The sequence below is a fragment of the Acyrthosiphon pisum genome, chromosome A3, assembly GCF_005508785.2.
Source record: "Acyrthosiphon pisum isolate AL4f chromosome A3, pea_aphid_22Mar2018_4r6ur, whole genome shotgun sequence".
NCBI classification, from domain to species: domain Eukaryota; kingdom Metazoa; phylum Arthropoda; class Insecta; order Hemiptera; family Aphididae; genus Acyrthosiphon; species Acyrthosiphon pisum.
Genome location: NC_042496.1, coordinates 14435122 through 14450115, shown reverse-complemented (window position 1 = coordinate 14450115; position 14994 = coordinate 14435122). Strand labels below are relative to the sequence as shown.

The following is a 14994-nucleotide window of genomic DNA, read 5'->3' as shown; positions in this document are numbered from 1 at the left end:
AAACATTTTTGAGACCATTTTTTTCAGTACTATCTCCCATAAGCCGACTACCCTGACTATTATCAATTATTATTTACTATTTTTTATCACACTATTATATGCATAATATACATACTGTGTAAACTGTGACAACTGTACTCGTCGTCGACTATTAATTTCATAGGTTTTTGTCATTATTTTAGTTGATTTTAATACCTACTATAGTTCTTGACTTGGGCGTAAGCACCTGCTGGAATAATAGCCGTCCTAGAAGTCGATAATAATTGTTCGTAAACGTCATGTCAAATCAGAACTGTACTCTTTGACTCATTGTTATTAATGTTACAATATATCTTGTGAAAACTAGAAACGGATTCGGACTATCAGGCATATTATTGTGTACCTAATGTATATTCATGTAACCTTCACATTACCACGTGATTTTAAGCTGGAATTATAACAACAACGGTGGGTCGAATTAAATACACATAAGTTCAGTATTGTATATAAATATAATTATAAAAATAAACATAATAATTTAGTATTACACATATAAATAAACTTATAACTAAAATAGTTTATCATTAATTTAAAAAATAGAAGATTTGAATAGTCTGTTGATTAGGTTAGGTGTAAAGTGTTAGTTTCTTGGATACAAACTTAGGCGACTGAATAGGTTGTTGATTTGGTCTTGTATGTCTTTTGGCAAATCTTCGTCTACCTGTTCGTACAAGAAATGTGCTACTTCTTTTGCCTGAAAATGCGAAATGACATAATATAGGTAATACATAAGTCAGACGGAACGAGAGTTATCAACGTCACTATTTCGTGGACGACGGCGACTCACCTCTTCAGTCCAAAAGTCGATGGGAACGGAAAAAAGTCCGTCAAAGTCCACGTTTAGTCCACGGGTGTCGAACGATTCACGGGTAGGCACATTGCCGATGGGCGTTTGTTGGGCCGTACCAGGTTCGTTGTCTATCCGGCGCAAAATCCAGTCCAATACGCGACAGTTTTCACCGTATCCGGGCCACATGAATTTCCCCTGGTTGAATAAGTGTCATTAGTATATGATTTAATTAAGAATGATGATATACGTTGGGTTTTGATAGTAATGTGAACCTCAGTACACAACTTATCGTACGAGTACCTAAACGGCAAGTCTCAAGTATATGACCGAAAAACTGTAATCTCTAAATTCATATTTAAACTGTATTCATCTGTATATTTAAGTTAATAGTATAAAGTCATGTTTTTTTCATTGGCAGTACCGAAACGCATAACAATATTTAAAATAAAAGGTAATTGGAAATTTTTATCAGGGGCTTTTAATTTACAAGACCACGTTGAATAGATTTTTAGCCATAGGTACTCCTTGTTTCGATTATGGTCAAAATCGACATGATAATAATGTCTGATTGTCAAAAATCAACATGATAGATTATGCTGGTCGTGAACCACCGATATGGGGCTGTGGATATTAGATCGGTACACTCACCTGGTCGTCTTTCCTGAACCAATTGACGTGGAATACTTTGGGCACTTTTACGTTGGGTGAGGCGGTCTCCATTGATAGCCAGTGCTGCAGGTAGTGTCCAAAGTTGTATCCGAAAAACGGCCTCATGGCAAACGGGTCATGCATGATTTCCTTGCCCTTGTGCTCTGCGGCTGCGGTGGCCTCGGACTTCATGGAAGCACCAACGTAGACGCCATGCTTCCAGTCAAATGCCTCGTATACCAGAGGTACGCCAGACGGACGTCTGCCACCGAATAATATGGCGTCGATTGGCACTCCCTCCGGGGACTGCCAATCTGCGTCGATAATCGGACATTGTTCGGCTGGTGTGCAAAACCTATAGAGAGTGTGGGCCATTGTAATACGACAATTTATTAAGGTGACTATTACTATAATAGGAGTTATTATTTTTAGCTTATTGTAAATAGATATTTTTTGTAGTTAGCTGAATAACATAACTAGTTTCGTTTTCGTTAAGAATTTAAAGTTATATTTAAATATAGCTCTATAATCGCGTATCGAAAATTGAAAATTAATTAAATATTTTATTTTATAATTAATTAATAATAATATAATATGTATATAGATAAACCAATAACTATGTTTGTTCATTCAGTAATTTATTTAATAAACATGTAGATTGTTTTACGACTATAATAGAATAAATGTTTAACAAAATAGTTTAGTATTCAATTTAAAAATTGAAAGTTGTTAAATAATTATAATAGTGACCCAGTCACTTAGGTTGTAATTAAATAAAATCAATTATCATTTTTTTTAAACTGGGTTAAGTTGTTATTGATCTACAAAGGTATTATAAAATTCAAACTTGTATACTTAAATATATTATTTGTTAACTATACTAACTTATCGTTGACTTATCTTAATTAACTCAAGTTATATTATCTTAAACTTTACAAATTTATCATTTTTGGTCAATATTTCCATTAAGAGCATCTCAGTACTAGGAAATGTATGAGTTCGAAAATCAGTATATTGTAAGTATCAAGAAGTATGAATAGGTAATGTGGATATCTGAAGTTTTAGAAAATTTGATTTTCACATGGACATTTAAAATAGATTTTGGCATCCCATACGATATATGCACTTTTATTCGCTTAACTTTTATATAAACACTCACCTGGAGTTCGGGTGCGCAGCCGGTGTGCTGCCGGGTGTCCATGGATTGCCCTGCCAGTCTGTGACGGTGACTCCGGGCTCCAGTTTGTCCATGCCCTCCCAATACACACCGCCATCGCTGGTCTGTGCTACGTTGGTGAAAAGGGTATTCTTGAACACTGTGTCCATGGCCACAGGGTTTGTGGACCTGGATGTGCCAGGTGCCACGCCGAAGAACCCGAATTCTGGATTGATGGCTCTCAGCTGCCCATTCCGGTCAAATCGCATCCATACGATGTCGTCACCCACGCACTCCACCTTGTAACCGGGTAGTGTTGGCTGCATCATCGCCATGTTGGTCTTGCCACAGGCACTGGGGAATGCGGCCACTACGTACCGTTTCCGACCCTTCGGATTAGTCACGCCTAAGATCTGCCGTGTAAAATAATATATTTCTCATAAATTCCCAGTAGTATAATAACATCCCGGATGGTTTCGAGGGGAATAGAGATGTGAAAACGAATCGAAAATAAGCTCATACGATCTTATAACACGTGAATTGTGGCGGTCGTGATAATAGGATAGTATAATTTGTTTATCATTGAAGAATCGCATTTCTTAAATCATTAAATATAATATATTTTAATATTATAATCAACTTATATTATTATTATTTATTTCTAAATACTAACCAGCATGTGTTCTGCAAGCCAACCCTCACGGCGAGCTATCGACGAACCGATTCTTAAAGCGAAACACTTCTTGCCCAGGAGCGAGTTTCCACCGTATCCACTCCCATAACTGATGATTTCGTTCATCTCGGGCCTGAAAAATACCAATCGCGTTAACCTCACCTGACGCATATTAATCTGATCTACCACCTAACCATACAAACATTTCAAAAACAGCTAAAATTTTAATCCCTTGGAAAGTAATTTAATGGTAATCACACGTAAGTTTTATCATTTATGTTCTTAATTCCATATAATTTCTTATTTTCAAAATATCTAGTAAACATATAAATTTAATGATCCACGTCGGTACTGTGAAACGGGGACAATGGACTATATTATATTATTTACCATTTACATAATATTGCCTACGTATATATAATAATATCACAAAATATCTAAGAATTGCAAACTAATAGGTATACTAATATAAAAATAACTAGAGTGGATTCCTGGATACCATTAAAGGCCACCTTAGTTTTATTGTAACATCCTAACATCCAATTGATGTTATGCCTAAACGGGTACAATTTAGACGACATTTTACAGAATTTGTGTAATTTTGTTACTTTACTCAAAGTGTTTATCGTCATAATTTCTGTAATTAATTAAACATTTCTCACATTTCTGCCTCACTAACGATATCGATTCACTGTAGGAACTGAGACATGCAATAACTTTATGTTATACTGTATAGAGTATAATATTTCAAAGGTATGAATGTATGACAATGGCATAATATTATATCCGGTAAAATACTGACTTGTGCAGGATGATGGTACGGTCGGGATCACAGGGCCAGTGTGGGTGTTGGACGGGACCATCGGCAGGATGGCCAACTGAATGCAGGGCCTTAACGAAGTAACCCACACCGTTGACACTGTCGTCAAGCGAGTCGAGTTTTTCAAGCACCTTGGTGCCGATCCTGGTCATGATGCGCATCGAGCACACGACGTATGCTGAGTCAGTAAGCTGCACTCCGAGTTTTGAGAATGGCGAGTCCAGGGGGCCCATGCTGAACGGTATTACGTACATGGTTCTACCCTCCATGCATCCCGGGAACCGTTCAGCCACCGCACTGTCCGCATCCTCCAGACTCATCCAGTTTCCCAGCATCCCCTTGACCGATCCCCTTGGCACGTTGACTGCGTCCCTCCGGTTCGTGGTGCATATAAACGTCCGGCTCTCCACCCTGGCCACGTCCCTGGGACAGCTCCTGGCCAAAAAGCTGCGAAAAAAATTCCCATCACGGTTAAGAACCTCTATAAAGTGTGTACAGGGCTAATTAGAATATTAGCTGGTTAGGATAGGTATAGAACGGGCTTGTCCATTTTTTCGACAAGCATTCCATTGCCATGACATTGGTGCTCTGAACAATGTCAAATTCACAAAACGTAAAATAAGTTTTTGATTTCACACACTAACACGAGATTACCACGAGTTCACTTTGTTGCACCTATTTTGCGGGTTGTTATCCCAAATATATTGTCATAGGTATTAGACAATAAATCATAAAAACTGATTTGTGCCGTTTTCGAAACGCGTTGATTACTACAGTAATAAATTAAATAAATAATAGTTGTTATTACTATTTGGCTCGAACACATTGTGTTTCTATCGCGCGCACGAGGTGAAATGTCAGCGAATATTCTTTGGCCCGTAATTATATAAAATCCGTCTTATTTCTCAGATTACATTTTTTAACTCGTTGTTAAATCAATATTACATTATTATTATTATTATTATTATCATTATAATCCGCCGTCTATGATAGCTTGTGTAACCTATATTATTCTCCTATCTACTTTAAATAATTAATAATCAACGATTATAATATAATTAACTTATTTTATTGATTAATTGTTTAATTTGTTTTCGATAAAAACGTCAGTGATATTATCTTTCTTACGACTCAACAGTTATAATTGCTTAAGGACATCGAATACGATTCATAGATTGTAGACACATAATCCAAAAAACGATAATTATTCACGAAATATAATTAATTAATTTATGATAATTATTTTTGAATATCAAAAAGTTAAAAAGTAAAATGAACAATATTTTAAATGTTATTATCGATATTCAATTAGTGATAATATATAATAGCAAATTTTTCTGTTAGTAATTTAGAGCTAATATTTCGTTAGCTTATCAAATTCTACTGAATCGTTTTAATGTTTTGAAACAGGTTTCAATAAACGTTTTTGGAACTTAGATTTTCGCTCAGTGAGTGTTATTTAATTGTTTCTAAACATCGTTTTAAAATCAGCTGCTATATTATAGTCTCAGTATAAAAACTATTTTGCTTTTCACGGGACTTAGCTTATTCGTTTTGCAGAGGATTCTCAAAAAATTTAACGTAAAACTTCTATATGTACACAAAATTGGATTTCAGTCGAAAATATTTTTTATATCTACGGTGCTAAATATTGGACTTTTTATGTCACTGAATAAAATTTAAATCTAGTCCGAAACGAAAATTTTCTCAGTCCTTTGCCGTTCCATTTTATATGGATTTTACAATATTAAATATTTATGTTTTATTTTTTCTTTTGATACAGTACAATGTAGAACGTGAAGTACGTCGCGTTTATGTTTTAGTTAAATCGTATTTTTTTTTACCAACTCAAAATACGCATCGCGTTCAAAACACGAAAACAAAGTACATAAAACCAATATCAGTTTTTTTTTCATCTATACACTTTATTATGTTATTACGTTACACGAAATTAGTTTTGGAAATTTATTTGTACATCGACATCGTAAAATAACGAGTAAAATAACAACTTTCAGCGTAATAAACAGAAATTGCGATGTTGCTATATTATTATTCAACGTGCGTATTTATTTCACGGACTAATATATATAGTAATAACATTATATAACCGCCCGATATACAGGTATAATGATTAAAATGTATAAATTAAAAAAAATTAAGACATTAAAAAAAAAAAACTGTTTTTTTATTTAAACACAAAAAGTTTCCAACACCTGGTCTGTTACAATATTATAATATTTGAATATAGGTTAGGACATTTTCGGTTATTCAAAAAAAAAAAAAGAAACGATTCGTAGTCGTAGAACAGTAGCTACACGTGTTTGATGTGCGAGTTTCGGGTAAGCAGAGGAAATGAATTCCCCACACGTCGTACGTGCAGTTATTGATTATTCCTGTCCGTACGCGCAGTGCACGTTTATAATAGAATTGTTTGTTTTATTTAACCGTTTTCCTAATTTTCCGTCTTTCTAAACGCGGGTTGCTGTTTTCATCTGGAAAACTGTTGCGCACGTTTTCTGAGAGAGAGTTTATAACCGATGAACATTTTTAAAGCACTATAAACGTATTTCCGCGATCCGGACGTGTACAAATAAAATTAATCGAAATTCAAATTTACCATACTGTAGTGTTGATGGACTTTGATCAGTGGTGGCGGTGTGAAGAAGACTACCCCGTAGGACCCTAGGATACCGGAAATACACAGAATAAGGTGCCAACGGATGTATAATATTGGTCGACATGATACCTATACTATAGATAAAGAGAAAGCCACATTCATAATTGTGTCATATCGATATCAATTAGGTAAAGATGAAGGTTTATATCATACATAACGATAATCATAAAGTGATATTCTGTCTTATATGTCTGTTTGTATATCATCAAATTCGTTAAATCAGTAAAATAGGGATTCTTTCAAAGAAATCATTAGCAATGAGGACTTTTAAAAATTCTTACGATGCAAAGTGCGAGCGACAAGTAACTATTTTGATGAGAATTTTTGACGATGACAATTATTATTATAATAATAATGATAAAACCATAGAAGTAGACTGCACGCCGTCATCAAAAAAAAGAAAAAATGGTAACGTTTCGTCATTATTATAAATCAAACTAACCAGTTTTGGTACTTTGGTAATGGAACGATGGTGCGGTTTTCCAGCAGAAGTTCGATGAGCATCGAGTTTTCAGCTTCAGATCCATCGCAAACATACACGTTCGACGGCCTGCACAATCGCACACTTTCCTCGACGAAATCCTTTAGCTGTGTAATCATTATCATCGTAGTTATTATAATATTCAGGTAAACAATTGAAAATACAATAATATAAACTAACGCATATGACTACCTAATGACCTCGCTTCAATAAAAAATAATATTAAAAAATGTTGTAATGCATTAAACAAGTACTAAATTAGTTGATTTGTAGTTCTGTACATGGTCTATTATGTAATCAAACCAGGTTCAAATAACAAAAAAAAATTGAATACTTATAAAAACGTTTAAAAAAAAAAATTGGAATTAAAAACAGTATTTATCTCACTGTACAATTTGGTGTTTACGACGTACAATTATTAGCGTCTTATAAATTCAACAATATATGTTGTGGTTAAATTACACAATTTCGTCATGGTTTTATGTTAATTGTAGGATCAGGGTTTTCGCATGCGATATGTTGGTATTTATAATATGTTGTTCAGATCTTTAAATTGAATTGATTGTTGCGATATTAACATTGTTCTATAGAATTTCAGATTATAGCGGGAATCCATAGATAATATTATGTATATCCGAAATCGTCGTACAATATTATATTGTAACAAAGACTCATAATTATTCAACGGCGCGCACAACGCAAATAGGGCAGTGGCCATACGAGGGAGACGCGATATAATAATAATATAATATGATTATCATTTTTGTTCGTACCTTTTGGGGCAGTAACGATACAACGCTCAACTTCCTGACCGGCTGAGACCCGGAAGCCCACTGTAAATGTACCTTCGGCCGGCAGTGTGAAATGTCCCTGTGAAAAAAACAAACAAAATATGAATAACGTAACCGTTACATTATTATTATTCCACAGAGTGGATAAATATATTATTGTGTACTTACTCTCCGATACTGTCGAAATCAGGCATTTTAATTTTTCGTTATAATGTACAGTGATACGAGATATGAAAACAACGTCAAAAAAAACAAAGTGACCACGGATGACGGAAATCAGATGACGACTTCAGGTATCACGTTTCATCGGGATTCGACGTGCTAATATAATAATATAATATTATCATATTATGGTAAAACGAACTGGTGGTGGATGGGCTGCTGACGATCGACTAAATTAAAAACTGTCGGACGATCCGTTTTTAAGTGTACGCTGAGCGTAATCTGTTTACACCACGTTATCGTTTCCCACCTCCACCTCCAATTTCAACACGTGACCAGACAGACTCCTAACGAACGCTGTGTCGTATATTATACGATCTACTCGCGCGTGCCCTGTACTGATATAAGCGCAAGGTGCGTGTTATTAGATTGTGGTACCGTGATAATGGGCATAATGGGTGCTATAGTAGTAAAGTGCAATTACCTATTAACTAGTTAATAGATGTATGCATAATTCACTCTTTAGACGGAGATTCTATTGTTTTCATTTTAATCACATGTCGCTGCAGACGATGTAGGTAAGTATAACAGGTAATTAATACGATATTCCAATAATAATAATAATAATAATATCATGTTATGAACGAAATTTGCAAGATAATTAAAACTAAAAAGACATTAAACGCGCTATTAGGTAGGTGCCTATATACATTTTAGAATTTGAATGTTGACTATTCATAATATCTATATATTATAGACAGTCATTTCACTGCTCAAATTTTATATTGTTTCCTAATTAAAAAGGACATACAATGTACATTTTTAAAAAGTTTTCCTTCGACGTAAACATAAATCTGCACACTTATTATATGTCCAGGGATTGTTATTTTTGTCAACAACAAAACGAGTAAGCAACCATTATTGGTTAGACTTATTATGTTAACAGTTTAAAACAGCTTATACGAAATTGACGATTTTTAGTATAACCATACGAATCTTGAATAAAGATAACTAATATGAAAATAAATTTGTTTTAATCATCTAGGTACTAAAAAAAATGATATTACCTAATTTAATATTTGAGTACTTGATTTGAAAAAAATAAAGCATACCTGAATTTTTTTCCAAAAAAATATGAAAAATAATAACTATAACTCATCAAAGTTAATTTTGATTTACAATAAATTAACAAGTGTGTAAGATGATCATGTGTAAATATTCCCCTCTAAAAATGAATTGCACGCTCTTGTTACTATTTTTCTTAACGCGTTTTTCTTAACTATTAAAATAAGTCTAATTGACTTCCAAACAAACAGTACTGAACCAAAATTTAAAAATGTGATGTTTATTCTACCTTCTGTAAATTTTAATTTTAAATTTTTACGAAATCGTGTAAAAAACAAGTTTTATATTATGAAATAATAATGCAATGATTTACTGTGGTAGCTAATTTACTACTAAACATTTACTACTAATCAGGTATGCACTTTTACCACCACTTCATTACAATATTCAAATAGCACATGAATACAATAATTATAATATAAATCTATAATATTATATATTATGCATATTATAAAACATAAACTTAAACATAAATAAAATGTGTATAAATTATTCTCATCATCCATTAAAATTCAAACCATTTATAATTGTATTTAATCGTGTGTCATATTACAATAATAATGAAAAAATAAAAAAACCCGCGACAACACATAAAAACAACATGTAAATTGTACAATAATAAGGTTATAACTGTATTACTTTGTCATAAAATGCTACTTTTCTTCATTAGGTAACTTATATAATCAGTAATTGTGTGGGTAATGATAATAATATGATCAATTGATAAGATGTTTAGATATAAGATAAAATATGAATGACACAACAAGAATGTGAGGTTATCCTCGACAATAAAAATAAGTGTGACAAGCATAATTTTCAATAAAACGTATTTTACTTTTAACAAATTGTCTTTTAAATAATAATATTATATAGACAATTAAACAGTAATATAATCCAATGATTGTATTTTATTTAATTTTAGTCCAGTAAATTTGTACCGATAAATCTAACCATTGACAATACCTCGCTTTTATATATTGGATTATACGCAAGGTGCAGAATGCAGATATGCATATGGGGGACTTTTGGTATGTTTGTGTACCTAAGCATAAGCATAATATAAGTATATACTTTTATGATAAATATTATATGTTAAGTATGAACGAAAATTTAGTTTTTGGGAAAGTAATGTAAGCATTTCCCTAACTTTTTTCAAATTAGGATGGACTGTACATTATTCTACATCATCATCGTCAGCTATGTCTCACTCAGTTTAGGGCTTAAAGCGGCACAAAATGGGAAAAGGTACTGTGATCTCTATACTGTCTAGTTGAAGCGTGTCGTACGTATAAATTTAAATAGGTAATTATTATTACTTTAAACTTTTCATTTTATCACGTTGTTGCAATCTATGAAGGTTCTTGAACAGCCACGTGGTTTGAAAGAACGAAGGAGTGTGTTGAAATAGTACTCCTTTTTTAAGAGCCATGGACTGTGTGCATAGGCTAAGTCATGGAGATTAATGGAGATTTAGCTTTTAAGGTTTTGGTTTCCAAGATTTGCTTTTTTAACACATGTTTTGAGAACGGATAAACCGCCTTTTTTACAGATTGAATTTATTCTGACTGTTGCAGCTCCCATAGAATTCCAAACAATAACAAAGATGAAATTAATCTTATAACGTTATAATAGTTAGCGTTATAGTACATAGGTTACCCTTAACGGCTGATGCCCAATATAAAACGTTACACAACCTATTTCATATTATTGTCCCAAATAAAAAAAAAATTGAGATATTCCACAACAGTTTAACACTTGTGTATCATTTATGATTATATAGGTAATATATTTATTTATTTATTAAGATAAATTTAGATTATAATAATGCGTTTAATTTTCATTTAAATAATAATAGAACTGAGGTTAAAATATATTACTTTAATTGTAGTTTTAAAACAAAAAAAATTAAATTATTTTTTTTTTATTATTGTTTCGTTAAAATTAGGTACTTATTTAGAAATTTACATTGTTATTTGTTAATAAATTAGAATATAAAAATAAGCATGGATATTCTAAGTTACATAAACTCATAATATTTTTAACTATAAAATAAAATAATTTTACTCTATATCTGTATTTATTAATACTTTCAATTTGTACGAAAATAGTTTAAAATATATTTTATATTAATATAAGGAGCATTAATGCTAATTTTAATCAATGACTACTTACTACTATTTATTGAAAATAATGTGAATTTTCTTTGTTTAGATGTAATTGTTCTTACTGAAACTGGGCATGATGTAAATAAATGTACTTATAATTTGCCAAGTTCCCAAATGTTCTACACTAATGAGAAAAGAAACAAAAATTACCGTATGAAAAAAAAAATTCTCCTTAGATTTTAAATTTTAATGAATACCTATGGTAATGAAGTAGCAAAAGTTATTAATTTAAAAATTGTTGATAAATCATGCAATGTTCAAATTAATTTTATATTTTTATAGACCACCGTCACTTAATAATAATGCATTTTTGGATCTAAATGCGACATAATTAATAATGATAAATCGCTACAAGACCGAACATTAATAATAAGAGATGTGTATATTAATATTATTGGTAATGAACACATAAATAATGTATATTTAGATATGCTATCGTTAAATGGTTTTTGCTCACTTATCAACATATATATAAAAGCCTGCAGGACACTCAATAAACAAGTCACACATTTATTTGTTAAATTTTGTGATTAAACTTTTCTAAATAATATTCAAACAGGTGTTATTTAAATCGACATAACAGACCACTGTCCAATAATTGCATCAATCACATTAGTAAAATATGACCATCAAAATATTAATAAAATAAAATATATAAATTATGGCTTAATTAAATATTATCTGGGGAAGGAGACTTGGGACTGTGTTTATATATTTTTATGATGAGATTAATATTGAGGTCTCAGTCAAGAATTTTTATGACAAAATAAATTGCATTATTGAAAAACTTACAAGTGAAACAAAGATAGTACTAAAAAAAATAAATAATTAATTAAATAATGCAGGTTTGTTGTGTTCTATACGAAAATAAATGAACTTTCAATGAAAATAAAAAACCGTCTGTGTATAATGCATTATTCAAATATTATTAATCATATAGGAATAAATTTAATTCACTTAATATAAGAGAAGCCAAAATGTATTTTTACAAAAATAAATTTAACTCAGTATCACATATTCAAAAAGCTACATGAAAATTAATAAATGAATTAATAACGGGTAATTAATAAATATAGTATAAAAGGCTTAACAATTGATGATTACATAATAGCTGTTCTAAAATGTAACTAAATCACCATAATAACTCTCTACCTCCAACTCAGTTTTGCTATAGGATGTAGATAAACCATAATAATATGTATGATTGTATGATTATAAATAATGATAAATGGTTGTTTAAAATTTGTAAATTATTTTGAGTTAGAAAATTATAAAATGCTCAATTTGTATAGGTAAGAATTGAAAATCAAAACACGGTCTCTTATGCGTAGTTTATACTGTTACCAAAAAACTATAAATTCAGGCATGGTGATCGTGTGACATAAACGTAGCACGCTACTCGATATTTCCCACTTCGAAGAGAATGTATAAATCATAAATATGTATTAATAAGTATACATATATATAATATATATACCATTAATTGTATATGCCTAGCGGCTAGCGGGAATTAAGTAATTTTTACATTTTAATCGTTTCTATGGTGATAAACAAAGCGTTGCAAAAAATCGGTTGGAAAATAAAAATATCTGTACCCAGCCTAAAAACATATTTATGTTAAAAAAAATATACCTCTGTTTACTATAAACTATGATCCAATGTTTTTCCATGCAGTGGAGAAAATATTTAGGAGCACGTTACATTTTTGTCCTATTTTATTGTACTTAACATAGATAATAAATTATAACGTGAGTATAATTACATAGGCCTCCACACGAACATTTTTAGTGGGGACCACCATTATCTTGTTGAAGAATAAATAAAAATAAAAACAATAGTACTTTATTATTGTCATAATTTCAGCTATTTTAATAATATAAATTATTATTATAAGCTGCTGCCTGTTATGCATATGATACACACGTGAAGCTTACGCAACAAAATTACTTTATATTAAATAATATTGGCAGAGAAATTGCAATTGTCGGCCGAACCATTTGTAATGATAATTCCGTCTTTTCAGTCGAAAACATCATAATACAATAATATCTCTTACGCAGTATCCCTCATTAATATGCCATTCCATGGCCGAGGCCGTGTCACGAACTCCTGCAGCGAATGTATGTAATCTGGACCCCATATTGGATGCAAAACCATTAAAAAATTATATGTAAATTTTACTGCGCATCTAAATATATATGACCAACGTGCTCAGCAAATGTCTTGTACCAAATAAATTATAATGAATTATTTTATATTGTATTCACTATTTTGTAGAACAATTTGAACCAAAAAATATGTGATGCCTGCCTTATATACAAATAAAAGTAATACTCTGATGCACATTATTTTTTTTTTTTAAAACCAAATAAAATATGTAGATATTTTATGGTTTTATATTATTATACCTGTGTTAGTATAGGATATCTATGACTTCTAGGTTTCGGATTATTTTGCATTATCAAATGCAATATTAATTACATACTATTATTTATACATTATGATTAATAAATTAAATATGAATTAAGATCAAAATATTGCTGTATTTCAGATAGAAATAACTAAATATTATGACAAGTTTCCATTCTGATAATTGGTGCGGCTTGTAAAAGAATTCGCGATACATAAGTTATAGAATTGGTGGCACGAGAAATAAAAAATTTGATATGTAGTACGCAAATGCACCTTATCATCACATGCATACAGTGCAAACCAACACCCGGTTAAGATAACGAAAATCATCACGGTGTGACTTATTTAACATAAACCTGAAAAAAGCACGTTGAATAGTCATCCGGATGAAAAGACTTGCGTGAAAACACTCGGAACTACGCACGCGTCTCTCTGGCTATAAAAATGTCAAAGTTATCGTTAATCTTATATAAATGATAAATTGTTTGTCTTACGCGTTTTCGTTTTTGTTGTGCCTATCTCACGTGGATATTAATCACTGAGCATATAATCACATTTTTACGCTATTATTGTCTCTGAGGTTGACGTCCAAAATAGACTATAATGTAAACGAAAAGTGTATAATATCCTAGTGTACTCACCACCCCTATTTTTTAATTTTTTAGATTCTGAACGGAGCGATGAATGCGTATTAATTTTACAATTATGTGTGTTTTTTATTTTTGTGTCTGTCATCACCGTTTGGGGCAGTAACATGGCTTCGATTTTCTTTAACATCATATTTTGTTTGATTGAAAAATGAAAAGTGAATCCAGTTGGTGCTTTAGGAGGTCAAAATTTAAAATTCCTAATAGTTTTTAAAAGTGCAGGGAAAAACAAAACAAACATTAAGGGAATACGGTAATTTTTACGCAAAATTGGTTTTTGACAAAAACGATTTCGGTTTTTAGTGTAATTCTAAAACAAATAATCGTAGATACATTACATTTTCACTGAATATTTACATTAGCATTTTCTACACGTGAAAAAATTTTCAAAATATTTTGACTTGTTTA

General features: G+C 31.4%; 1 protein-coding gene across 2 annotated transcripts; it reads right to left on the bottom strand.

Moving 5' to 3' along the window:
- Positions 1 to 472: 472 nt before the first annotated feature.
- Positions 473 to 8481, bottom strand: LOC100160700 (phosphoenolpyruvate carboxykinase [GTP], mitochondrial). Of its 2 annotated transcripts, XM_001949351.5 has the most exons (9): positions 8244 to 8481; positions 8058 to 8154; positions 7246 to 7391; positions 4109 to 4573; positions 3307 to 3439; positions 2637 to 3046; positions 1478 to 1832; positions 827 to 1024; positions 473 to 733 (listed from the first exon to the last, which is right to left on the bottom strand). In XM_001949351.5, the coding sequence occupies exons 1-9, from the start codon at positions 8267 to 8269 to the stop codon at positions 620 to 622; spliced, it is 1944 nt and encodes a 647-aa protein (XP_001949386.1). In that variant the 5' UTR covers positions 8270 to 8481; the 3' UTR covers positions 473 to 619. The 2 variants fall into 2 exon arrangements, with proteins under 2 accessions (XP_001949386.1, XP_029347434.1); XM_029491574.1 differs by lacking the exons at positions 7246 to 7391; positions 8244 to 8481.
- Between the last annotated feature and the right edge of the window lie 6513 nt (positions 8482 to 14994).